A 13,848-nucleotide genomic window follows, 5' to 3' on the forward strand; every position below is an offset into this window, starting at 1 on the left:
TCAAATGCATTCAGTTTTCACTGGAAGGTTCAAAATGGAGACTGTACATAATTGTGCAGCAGGATCTTTCATTCTTCGGCTATCAGTTTTTCTTTTCATCCTGCTGTGAACAACTTGTGTTTCCATAAGTTCAACAAGCAGGCTGAACACAACGTTAATTAGCCCTTTGTCTGTGTAATTTGTAAATCATTGCAGCTTTATTGACCCCCCCTCCACTTAAGAGGAGATTAGATTTGATGTGGAATGGTCCTGTGATTGGGCAGAGCTAAATTGCTACTAGCTCTAAATGTTATTAGCCATCTTTAATGGGAACAGTGATTAACTAAACAGAGAAGTGGGGAAATCACACACACACACACACACACACACACACACACACACACACACACACACACACACACACACATACATACACACATACTGCCAGCAGCACAGAGATGGTAAAAAATCACATTTTTGTCTCGCTGTTTGAAGCAAAGAACATAAATAATAATGACATATTTAGAACCAATAAAATAATAATAATAATAATAATACTGTGTCTTATTGAACTGATAGGCTCTGATTCCTCTTGTCTCTGGGTGAAATCTATGATTTAAAAGTAAGTACTAAGTTACAGTTGGATTTCTCCCTTAAACTAATTTCTTAATTATCTGTAATAGTGGTACGGGATCAGGGAAACCTTTTTCAACCAGGTATATTTCTTTTGGAGAACCTTAGTTTCTTTGTCATGTATGTATGTTTAACCAGGGTTCTAACCGGTTTCTTGTAGCTGATGTGTGTCTTATCAGTGTCTTCCTTTGTGATCCTAGTGGCCTGAGGGTAGAACCCTCAGGCCCCTTTTCCACCAGCATGGAACTGGTTCTGTTCCGGTTCCTGCACCTAATTTTGAACTGTTCAGGGCAGTTTGACCAAAAATAAACTGGTTCACAACCAGAAAAGTTTATCTTAGCTGGAACCAAACAAGAGCATGTTTTTCTTAACCTGAAGTGCGAACTGTGACGACATCAGTGAGCATGTCATATTCTACAGGTTGGAAAGAGGAGAAGGAGAAGGTAAAAATGTAAAAGTCAAGTGAGAAATTGGCAGAAAAAAGGGCATACAGTTGTCTCATTAATAGTTGGTCTGTGCTTACTTTTGGGTAAAAAAAAAAACTGTAATAAGAGAACAAAAGTTTGCAGGTGATGAATACACGATTTTGCTACTGTTTGCTTCAATTGTGCATTGAATGTCCTTCATTTATGACACATCCTTGATTACAATGGTAGCACCAAGGTTCCAAGAATCCTGATTGGAGCCAGTTAATGAACCAGAGCTAATTTGGTGAAGAAAGGGGTATCAGTGCTGACCTGATGTAATCGGTACCCTCTTTCCCACCTCAACAGGGAGAAAAAGCAGTTTGCAGGTGGTTGGGATCTTTTATGATTCTCCTGGCCTTATTCTTGCAGCGCCTGGGGTTCTTTAGGCAGGGCGGAGCAGCACCTATGGTGTGATCAGCTGAACAAACCTCTTTTCAGGCAGTGATGTTTCCCATCCGGATGCTCCCAATGGTGCAAGAGTAGAAATTCCTCACCATTTGAGGGGATACCTGGAATGTCCTCCGATGTCTGGGGGGATACAGTCTCTGCCTTGCCTTTCTCACCACTGACTTATTATGACAGATTTAGTGCCCAGGTCAGGCCCTCAGTGATGTGGACACCAAGGTATTTAAAGTTTGGCCACCCTCTCCACTGAGGACCGGTTGATATTAATGGGGGTGTAGTTCCTTTGCTGCTTCTTCCAGAAGCCGACTATTATCTCCTTAGTTTTGCTAATGTTCAGGAGGAGGTAGTACTTAAGGTTTCTACTTCAACATGTTAAAGTAAATGTATTTCCTGATGCAAGTTAGAGAGTGTGTGTGGGAGTTTGTGTGCCAATTGTGTCCTATTTGTCCCTCTCCTATCCACCTGATTTGAAGTAGACGTGAAGTATTCTTTTAAAATGGCCATTTATTGCCTCGCCTCTTTATTGAACCAATGGGAGGCAATGAATTCTCTCAGCCCACAGTTTGTTTGGGATTACTGTAAATGGATACAGCAGTTGCTCTTTACCAATTATACCAAATTATTATAGGTTATACCAATTATAGGTGTGTTTTGGGTGTAACATGAATCCAACCAATCAGAGTGTCATCTCCCATTCCCTTTTGAAAGCTAGATGCACCTGTACCTGGTGGTCCCCAATCAATCAGTAAATCTATGCCACTTTCCATGGCATGTGAAATACAGTTTTCTTCATGAATTGAAGGTAACACGGCATGACTAATTGACATACAAATGGTCATTTTGTGTGAGGTATTCCTTTAAGGGTTACATATTGTACATACAGGATGGCTATGGCTTTCCTCCCCACTTCAATTATTTGTCAGTATTTTTCATTCTCTTTGTGTCTTTGTTCACTGACTTATTGTTATGTGCTTTCCCTCTTGCAGATTGACCCCAAAGTTGCCTTTCCTAGACGTGCTCAGCCCAAGGTAAGAGGACTTTTCTCCTTTATGCTATGCAGAGGTGTATTTTCACCTCTTTGAACAAAAAGTTTCTCCCATTTCCTGGAGCTGAAACCCAGGGGACTATAAAGATGTGACACAGTTTGATGAGACGTGTGTGTAATGCATGATCACATCCAGTAATTTACTTGTTTTGTTTTTTCTCCCAAGGATGCTGAGTGATTGATTGTTGAATTGCTGAATCACACAGAGAAAGCTGTTTGGTAGTTAGGGTTTTAGAGTGAAATGGCAGAGCCAGGGCGCTCAAAGCCAGAAGACATGCTCTCTTGAAGATGGGAAGTTATTGTAGAAGTGACAACAGGCAAGGGGCGTGTTTCTTGCTACACTGTTGTTTTTTACATGCTTGAAATACGCATGTTTAAGTCAGAGCTGGCAGTTTGAGCAGTATTGTTAGTGACTTTTGTGACAGTGTGGAAGCCTGGAAACACCAAAGGCTTTATATTCAGTATGTTGTGCATATACAGGGCTGTTTTGCAGATCTTAACAAAGCTTTCATATTTCTCTCCTGTGTGAGCTGTTTTGGGTGGTGAGGGAGGGAAAGCCTTTGCATTCATTATTTGAATAAACATGAATATGACTCAAGGATATTCACAACAGTAGAGCAGAGCTGCAGACAGCCAGTTTGTGCAGCCCAAAACTGTGAAGGAAATGAGAGCTGCGGAGTGCACGGTGGAGGGTGGCTGAAGGTTAAACGGGACTTGCAAATGTCTCCTGGACTTGCTGCTTAAGAGCAATCTCATTAGTGCAGAAAACAAGTATGACTGTGTCCTGCCTTGAGTAAGAGTGTGTCTTGTTGCAGCAGCAGGGCTGAAGACAGTGAGGGGATATGTATCATTTCTGATCACTTTGCATGAGAGCTGATGATTCCACTCCCTCAGGTGGGCTCTGACTGCTGTGCTCTCTGCTGCATCTTCACTTTATGGCTCATGTTGAATTTCCAAGTTAAGATACACCTTCGAGCTCTATGTGAGTGTGTGTATGCAGTTTTCTGGTTGTGCACACATACATGCAACAAGCTTTCATTCAGGCCTACAGTATCATGCTATAATGTTTACAATTATTTGGATCAAACTTGACATCACTATTATTTATCATGATATCAAATTAATTATTGGGAAACAAATGGTTTTATTGCATGTCAACACTTGAAACTAACATTACTGTATGTGTTTAACCATCTTGATAGTACAATCAGGACCACTTTAGTCAAAGGGAACTTTAATTCCATTTGCGGTATTATATTTGGTGGTATGGCTCTGTTCTAGGGCCTCTCTGCCTTTTCTCCAGCCTATACAGAAAGCCTTAGGTGGAGAGAGCACACCTCGCCACGCTTTCACGTGCCTACGTGAAATGCCCTAAAGCAGAGAGAGCAAACCTCCCTGCCCTTCCATGCGCATATGAGGAAAGCCTGAGGCAGAGGGAGCAAATAGAAATGACACTGATATGTCAGACACAACATTAAAAGGAGGAGCTGGGGTGGAGGTGGGTTGCAAAGCAGCTTGCAGCAACAGTAGGCAGGCCAAAGCAGTTTAAATAGCCCTGAAGTAAAAGTGCCCTGAATGAGATTTGCCAATTGGTTGCATAGAAAGGAATTATGTGATCTATCAGCTGACTCCCTTCCATCAATCAGCTGCTCCATCAGTTGATTGGGCTGCTTGAGATCAGCTGATGTAGCTAGGATGTGAGCTGAGCTTGACAGCATGTCCTATTGCTATGCTCAGTGTATCTTTGCCAGGTAAGCCTTGAAGGCATCGTGTGTTTGGTCGTGGGCGCATGTGAGTGTGTATATCTGTCTGTCTCCAGCTAATTTCACACACTACTAGATTGATCAGGCCAATTCTTGTGTGCACATGTATGACTTAATACTGAAGGACCTGGTTGAAGTAATTCATAAATGTTGAAAAAATCTGTTTTATTGACTGCTGATGCCTCACTCCCCTTCACCAGCTGGTAGAGGCCGGTTAAGAGTGACAAACCAAACAGTGAGGCTGCTTTGCTTTAAACTGCATATCATGATTGTAAGTGAAGATTTAAGTTGTGCTTTCGGTTACTCAACTCTGGTCACCGCCAATCATGTTTGCAGGTAATGAAGGGATTTTGATTGAAGCAATAGGAATGTGACCTTGGCTTCACATCTGTCTGTAACTTAACTTTAGAGTAATAAACCCACTAATACAGTAACATATTTGCACGCTCCAACTTGATTAGGTACTGCTACTTTACTACTCACTGGACTGGTTCCTGTTTTTTCCTTGCACCATGTTGAGAAAGTTTTCAAAGAGGCCTGGTGCAAGTAGTCATCCTCAGTCCTGTAAAGCCTTCCACAGACATGTCCTGCTTCATTGTTTCACTGATCCCAGCACTGCTGCAGGGCAACACTGGTTTCCAGTGTTGGAGCCGCAGCCAGCAGTATAGCCCAAGAGCCATTGGAGGAGTGGGTGCTACAGTCAGCCAACCAGTACCCTCTCATTGAGTGACATTAATGAGGAGAGCAGTTGAACAAATGGGCTCAAATAAAGACAGATCCCCCATTTTTCCTCATGTGGAAACTGCTGCTTCTGGTGTCTTTGTCTTTCTGCATGGAAGAAGATGTGGCCTATGGCCCGGTGCTTGTTTCGCCCACACACATCCCCATCTGCTGCTCCAAACAGAGCAAGCAGGCAGACCAGTATAAACCCCTCTTTGATGAATGGGATTTAGAGGCCAGGAGACTGCAGGTATAGATCATTTGACGGGAAGCTGGTGGACTCTTATTAGGGGAAAAAGCTGTAGATGAAGTGTGCACATCACAGATAGCTAGTATGGAAGAAAAGCATTAAACTCATGTTTAAACATGATTTTGATCTTTGTACACATCAGTCATGTAATATTTTATTACACAGTGTGAATGTGAATTCATATGAGAATACACAATATGTAAATACATGAATTGCTCACCTTAAAGAGGAACTCTCAACTAGAGCTGGGTGATATAACGACAATGTATATTCAAGCAAGATATAAATTTAGACAACACAGTTTATATCGATAATGCATACCAGTGACACCAGCCCCACTCACTCGCTTACTCACTCACTCACTCACTCACTCACTCACTCACTCACTAGTTCTCCGACAACACTAATTGAGACATATAATTGCTACTCTGTTTAATCTGTTTAATTAGTCTACAGTGTGACATTGGTCTATATGTTGCACGTGCTATGCTAAATCAGTCTGTGCGATGAATGAAATGACCGCAGTAGTACGTGCAATCCAGCAACATGTGCAGTCCAGCACTTTGCTGGTAGTTCGTGTGTGAAGTTGATCATAATGCGTCACCATTCTTGGTAGTTGTAGTCTGTTGTGTGACAAGACGTATATAATGCCGACAAATGTCTCTCGTTCCTTCCCTCCCTTGGCCTCTCTGTTGATGCTCTGAGCATAAATAAGATCAATAGAACAAATGAATAAAAAAAAAAGTTTAAATCATTTTCCAGCACTAGAGTCATTTTAAAGGCCATGGAAAACTACTACTACTACTTTAATACTCACATTATACTTTTGTGTTCTGTGCTGCAAACCATTAAACCTCTGTAGTACCACTGCTCTGTGCAAAACTTTAACGTACAGCCCTGCTATTTAATTTATATCATTTTTCATGTGCATGTTGTGCAGCTGTCTATTTTCAAACAGGGGGATAAAATCCCTGTCTTTGCATTTTATTTTGATCGCAGTCTGTTTATAAAAGTGCTTGTGACATCTCAAATGTGGCTTTGACTTGCAACTGAAAACATGTAGCCCATTTTGTAGAAAATGTCGTGAAATACATTGTGCATCACTAGTCAGCCTGTAAATACCGAAATATAATTTTTTGTCCATAACGCCCAGCCCTACTCTCAACTGATTTGTTTTTTGACTGTACACATAATGACATATATTCTTGTAGGAATGTAAAAACAAATATTCTCCAGCAATACACATATTGGGCCTCATTCACAAAATGTCAGTGAGTAGCTTTGCACATAAAAAATCTTGGTACTGAAAACCTAAACCATATACATTAACCCCACGGGCACCGTGGCACGTGAATGACAATCAATCGTAAATTAATAGCACACTCCTGCAATTATCATACATCCCAGCCCCTGAATAATGAACAAAGAGTAAACAAACAAACAGAGCGAGAGAAAGAATAATATTTTAGTTGTGTGACAGGGACAATCAAATCAAAGGCCTGAAAGGCAGTAACGGTTGCTGTAAACTCTGTCCTTTGTTGAAAGAACCCCTCCCAAGAAGTTAAATGAAAATGGTTTGATTTGAAACGTGATGCAAAAAAATGCATAAAATAACCCACAACAGCTACAGGAAGCTCTTCTCAGTTACATGTATCTGCTGCAGACCAGCACATTACTTGCATCAACCTCTCTCCTGTCTCAGGGGAGACAGCAACATGCCTCTACTGGAGCATTTAACATCAAACTTAGAAGGTGAGGTGATGTACATGTTAAATAGTGTTAAATCACTGTATATTCTGACAGCCATCACTGATAGCGTAGTGTTTGGTCAGTAACGTTGGTCTCACAGTCTCAGTCAAGTGGGGACGGGATGCCAAAAATGTAGAAAACACATATATTAAGTCGATTTAAATAACCTGTTAACAGTTTTAAGAATCCTAATCTGAAGCTTAAATCTGCTAATGTCCAAATGACTTATCTTAAAGTGTTATATTTCTAATCTTCTGTCATGTTTACCTTATGTGTTTCAAAGTCATCTGCGTATTGTGAACGTAACAGAGCACAACACGAATTGCAATTGTAATTTTTAATAATGACAAGCAATTTTTATGTGCATTCCTTATTTACACAAGCACTACGAGCAGTATGAAGCAGGTGAGAATTTTGTTCAAGATTGGAGCTGCTAACATACTGATGAATGCAGAAATACACGTAAATTTCTGTCTGTAAACAGTAAACACACAAATTTGTTCTGCTCATGTTTCATAAATAAGACCCATTGTATGTAAAAAACAGATTTCCTGGTCAAAATTAGCTCCTCAGATGCAACATGGGAATGAATATGAAGAACCAGTACTAAATTAGTACCAGTTCCTGACTAGTCATTAGCAGGATATCAATAAGCCCTCTATTCATGCAGTATTCATGCAACTTTAATTCATTTTAACATATGTAGCTGGCAAATTTCCTCACTGTCCCATAATGATGATGAAGCTGCTGGCATCAGGTGAATAAGGTTAACGTCGTGTGTTTACATTTTGTGCATTCCAGTCAAGTGGTCTCACTTTACTAAATGTATTTAATGACAGTTGCATTTTGTCCAGTAGACGCACCAGCTAGCAGGGCTCTATCTAGCTTTTTGGGAGCCCTATGTAAAACGTAGTTTTGCCCCCCTATAGTGTGTCACTCATGAATACACACTAAATATGCATCATAATCCATATACACATGCAGGGCTTGGTGATAAAACAATAACAAACATTATCTTGATGTAATTTTGATTTTGATTGAAATGAAACAAATGTTCAGAAGACAAGACCAGCCACCAAGGCTTATGCATATGGTAACATGATAATGTTACAACAACATTCAACATGCTCATGGAGTATTTTTAGTTTGGTTGTTTTGCCACAGATAACAGGGATGGGCTAACCCCTACAGTAGCTGTATGGGTAGTCGACTTATCTGATGCTAATAGTAAGTTAGTGAGCTAACATGACTGACTTGTGGCGACTTCATGAGAATGATATGACATAACAGGAATAAACATGACTGAACGTAACGTGGATAAATCTTCAATACATTTCCTCGTCTGTGAACATGATTTCTGTCTGAGTCATGTCAGGTAGATTTTCATCAGACATCAGTGATCCAGGCGACTTCACGACGTCATCAAAGTCCATCTTTTGTTATTGTTTGATTGAGAAAATGCAGAAATTACTGTGGGTGTAAAAATTGTAAAGAACATACTGACAACAGTTAAGGTTTTTCTTATGTCAGTTTCTTGTGTTTACATGGTCAGCTAACACACAAACAAAATTGTTGCTGTCCGATAAAAACACACGCATCTCCAAACCTGTGTTTTTCAGGAGCATAAAAATACTGTTTTACTCATTAAATGAAAATAAACCCAAAACACCTCAATTAGGCACATTTAGGACCAAAATTTAAACCTATGTTTACACGTGATTAGTGACTCATTTAATATTTTAATCGGACTTGCGTGCGTTGTTGTGAGCGATAGTGGACGTACATGTTTTTTTACTAATGCACTCCAATGATGTCCAGTTATTTACGAGCCTCGAGTCTCCTGTTTGTGACTCACTAAGTTGTTACACTATTGATAGCAGGCTATCCTACATTTCCACATAGTATTTTACCCTAATCAAAGCTTTTTTGTGCATTTTATTGAAATCTGATTAATTTCTACAAGCGAACAGTCATCTGATATTAATGTACATGCGTTAGTCTAACTCCGTTAAAGGAAATCACAGAGCTAATCATCTATTCCTGCCTTAAAACATGACTAGTCCATTGAGTGCACAGTTGCCCACATACAGTTTCGCATGGTGTGTGTTTGGGATACAGGTCATAAGAAATTGCAGATTAAATAGTCAACTGAACCCATTAAGAAGAGCAATGTATTCAGACACAGTGTTTATGAATTTGATAGTACGATTGCTTTATTGAAAGTACAGTAGTACCATTGCCAATAGTGGGAGAGTTAGTGAGCTAAAACTGTACATTAGTAGTTGAGGAAGCACATTGAAAGGCAGATAGTTAAAGTGTTTATATGTTGTACTGACTTAAAAGTGGGGCGCACTGGTAGAATGACTGAGTGACTGACAGAATGACACAGTGACAGTTTCTGTGATTATGTACAGCATTCCATACCATGACTTAGTCATACCAAATATTAGGGAAAAAAAAAAAAATTAGAGTTAAATTTCTCCAGTCACCTTGAGGCGTCCTGTTCTACATATCTACCTAGTTTAGTAAAAATCGATATGGCGGTTAGGCCTAGATAAGAAATTAGCTCTCTAGCGCCCCCATTTTGTTTGATGGGGTCAATAATGGAGGGGTCCCCTCAGATTATGTGTGGTCATATGCCTACAAAGTTGCGTGGTGATCGGTGAAACCCTTGAGATGTTATACACCTTTATGTGATGAGCCACGCCCTCCGCAATATTCATTGCCTTATAGAAGCTCAGTTTTAGTAAGTTTTCCAACTTTTGCCAAGAGGGAACTTTAGATATTGGTCCCTAGATTATGTTCACCGAGTTTCATGCAGATTGGTCAAACTTCCTAGGAAGAGATCAATTTTAAGTGTTTTTCAAAAAATTCAAAATGGCGGAAAATCTATATAACCAGAAGTTATGGGTTCTTGAGGCAAATTTGTTCCTCATGAGGAGAGGCATCTCTGGGCAAAGTTTCATGTCTCTACGACATACGGGGCATGAGATATGCCCATTCAAAGTTTGCAATTTCAGTCGGTTGCTATAGCGCCCCCCTTTGGCCAATTGTTATAATATTGCTTCATCATTCACATTCTCCCTTTATTGTACCAAATTTCACATGGATTGACCAAATCAGTGAGGAGAAAAACATGGAACAGACACATCCACAGACAGACAGTTTTCGTCATTATATAAGATGTTATTTACCCAAAGCTATCTTCTAAAGCCCTATCATAATTTCTGTTTCTGCATAACACTGCATCATACAAATTACTGCATAAACTTACTTTTTGACCTATGTGTGTCCATGGGCTATTAACTTTGTTACAAGAAATGGCGCAGTGTTCCCTCCAGAACAGATACATTTGGCTACATTTTACAAACCCTGCAGTTGTGCTGAAATAAACATCCTTGACATAAAGTGCACTTCCTGCTAGTGTGAGAGAGGAGGGGATGCTTTCCCCTAACCCCACAACTAACAGGGGGAGCATTTTTCGGCAGGGATGATCTTTTTTTTTTTTTTCCCAGCACAACACCTTTAGTCTCTATTTAATAAACTTGCACCGATTAATCGGCAGTGCTCGGAATAGGGCCGATTTTCACGTGATCGGCCATGACCTGTGACCGGCCATCAGTCTAAAATATGCCGATTTAAAATGCTGGTCAAATTCCCACCACGCTGCATGATTGACATCGTGTAACATCAGCAGTGAACACACAATCACATGTGCAACTCGTGGCTTTGGCAATGTGAGGAAGGGGACCTCAGGGACACACTGGTTTGGGTAGGACAACTATGGAGTAAATGATTCCGGCCAGAGAATCAGGTTCGAGAGGATACTTTAATTTTCAATGCAGGAGGTTCACAACAAGTGTGTATGTGTGTGGTTCTGAAATAAACAAAAGGAAAAATAGCTTTACACTCAATTCTTACAAATATGCATATACAATCTTTAAACACTCATTCCTTTAAACATGTCTAATGAACAACTCTCCAATAACATAGAGATTATGTGTGATACACAGAGAAGTTATCAAGAGAGCTAATTAACAGGCTAATCTAGCAAACAAGCTAGCGCATGTCGCAATGTAGCATTCAGTTAACAAAGACAAACTGAAAAGTACACAAAGCTGACATGCTAACCAAATTAAACTCACTCTACTGTAAGTGAAACATGGGCAGCTTCTCACCTTAAAGCAACACTTACCTTTCTGTAATTTTTTTGTTAAAATTGTTAAAATTTTTTGTTAAGGTTAAAATGCTATTAATAAGCTGATGGCACACTAAAATGTAAGTGAATTCCAATAAACACTCATAATTATACCATTCTCATATGGTTCTAAGAAAATTCCGACCAATCATTCCATTCAGGCCGAATGCAATGATTGGTCGGAGTTTTCTCCTGTCTGTCTTCCCTACGCGGAGGCCTCCAACTGACGTAACCACTCACACAACATCTCCCCCCACCACCACCCCCCCACCCCGCCCCCGAATCTGTGAGACACAAATAGGCTAGTAACAGGGACGCTTGTGGATATGAACGTTTCTCCGTAACAATGGCAGACAAATGCGGACCACCGCTTCCATCTCCAGCTGCTCCAACAGGGAAATCAGTTGGCAAAAGAAAGAATATTGCACAAAAAGCTAACACTAAGAGAGAACTCGATGCTGCAAGAACCTCGGGTCAACATTGGCTCTGTTTTCAAGCGATGGCAAAGACTGATGGAGCTTCATCCTGAGCTAAAAAGGGACAAGATGGTCGCAGAGTTTCTGCTGGACAGGTATTTTTAGTTTGCCTCTAAGTTTGAATCAACAGGGTGGCACCACCAATGCTTGCGGTAGCCTCTGCGTACACTGGTGAAATAACAAGAAGTAAATTCTTAAGTGCAATACAGTTGCGAGTTTCTAACAGACATTAGAAACCGCTGCAGAGATCTAACGCTACAACCAAGAGAGCTCAGGATGTGTAGCAAGCTTGGCCTGCTACGTCAAGCTATAGCCCTGAGATGACTGTGGTTTCTCCTGGAGCTGTCCCGATGGGGCAGGGCAGCGCTGTGACAGGACGCAGAAGTGGGGGAAGCGCGGAGGGGTTAGCTGTAGGCTAAGAACTAAACCCATCAAACCAGCTGTTCCCAGCATCCTTCTGATTACATCCGACTGTGGAGATCCACTCACCAAGGAGTGAGGGACTGCTGTGTCCTTGTGTTCACTGAGGTGTATACACAAACAATTCATGGTGCTGTGATGTGAAGAGGATCTCCCAGTTCTGCTCTCAGGATGTGGAGTTTTTGACTGTGAAATGTCGACCCTTTTCATCTTACTATTGCACTATATGTTGCACAAATTGTTTTTAAATGTTTTGTTTCTTTTTGCAAAATGTCATTTAGTTTTTGTGCTGTGCTTAAGAATGACAAATAAAGAAGTTCACTTCAGTTCAGAACATTATATATATGACAACACAGCATCCAGTTGCTAATGGCTAACGTTAGCCTACTGTGGCGTAGCCTCTGAAACATTAACTTTATCTTCCTTGTGCGTTTCCACTTACTAGTAATGTTAACGCTACTATCTAACGTTAGCACTGTAACCTTATTCTAAAACTCATCAGTCATCACTGACTCTGGTTGAGTTTTAAAACTCTGGGGTTGCATTTGACTGTCTTGGTTGTAACGTTACACTTGCTCTCCTCTTCCGTGTATCTAACGTTACCTTGCCAACGCCTACGTCTATCGTAGACGTAATAGGATGTAATGGAGGAGGGGGGAGTAGACCTTTGGAGGGAGGTGGAGTTGCAGCAGGAGGGGGATGGGACTTTGGAGGGAGGCGGGAGTAATGGATGTTCACATTTTGCACAAGTGCTGTGTGAAATCGAAGAAAGGTAAGAGTTGCTTTAATAATTCACGCACACATATCAAAAGAGAGAAGGAGAATTTGGTCATTGTCTGTGTTAAACTTAGGCCTTGTTTACACGGATACTGATAGAAATAAAAACGGGTTTTTATTTATCCCGTATAAAAAAAATTCTGGATTTACACGATCAGTTGTGAAAACGATATCCCTGTTTACACGAAAATCGGGTTATACAAAATATGCAGACATCCTGGTCATTGATGTGGACGAGACTGGATCTTCTATCAGTCAGGATCCCGATACCAGTGTGGATCCTGAAACCGGGCCAGATTCTGACATTGTGGCTGCTGACAGTGAGGCATCTGCTGGAGTGTCTGTCTCGGTCGTGAAGGAATAACGTAATTTACTACAAGTACATGACCTTGTTTATGTGTAACAGAATTTGCGTGGTATTGTGCATATGCTGTACCACATTAAGCCATGCATTTTTGTTTTAAAGCTGTTATTGGCTGTTGAACAGGAAGATTTTTATAGCCAGTGTCAGAACTTGAGGGCATAAATACTCAAATACCCTGTGATTTAGGATCAGAAATTCCCCCCAAAATGTGGGAAGAATATTATGTATGAAATTAAAGCGGTAGTCTTTTTTTTTTTTTTTTTTTTTGGCAGAAGTTGGTGATAGCATACATTTTTATCTGTACAAATTTGCATTTTTTTTTATTTTACACGCCTATTTTTTTTTTCTCCTTAGCCTATCACTTCACCCCAAGTGTGACCAAGTTTAAATTCAAAGGACCACCCTGCAAAATAGAAATAAAAATAGCAGTTCTACAATTTCATACTTGTGAGCTTGTAGATCTGCTATTTTTGAGAAAGTTGACCCCAAAAAGATTGAGTGATTGATTCTTTTACACTGGCTTAAGCGCATTGCTCTGTATTTGCTCTGTTAACAGTTAATGTTATATTCCATCTTAAGTCATGTATTGTCTTGTTCTATCC

The 13,848-nt window shown here is 40.4% G+C and overlaps 1 protein-coding gene across 9 annotated transcripts in view; it reads left to right on the forward strand.

Annotated features, from left to right (window-relative positions):
* LOC125889095 (RNA-binding protein Musashi homolog 2-like) overlaps positions 1-13,848 on the forward strand; it is a 482,288-nt gene that overhangs the window by 24,702 nt on the left and 443,738 nt on the right. For all 9 annotated transcript variants that reach the window (XM_049576805.1, XM_049576804.1, XM_049576810.1 and 6 more), the window contains exon 5: positions 2,471-2,512. In XM_049576805.1, coding sequence (XP_049432762.1) covers positions 2,471-2,512 — 42 coding nt within the window. The remainder of the gene's footprint in view (positions 1-2,470; positions 2,513-13,848) is intronic.

Source organism: Epinephelus fuscoguttatus, linkage group LG5 (assembly GCF_011397635.1).
Source record: "Epinephelus fuscoguttatus linkage group LG5, E.fuscoguttatus.final_Chr_v1".
Taxonomy (NCBI): domain Eukaryota; kingdom Metazoa; phylum Chordata; class Actinopteri; order Perciformes; family Serranidae; genus Epinephelus; species Epinephelus fuscoguttatus.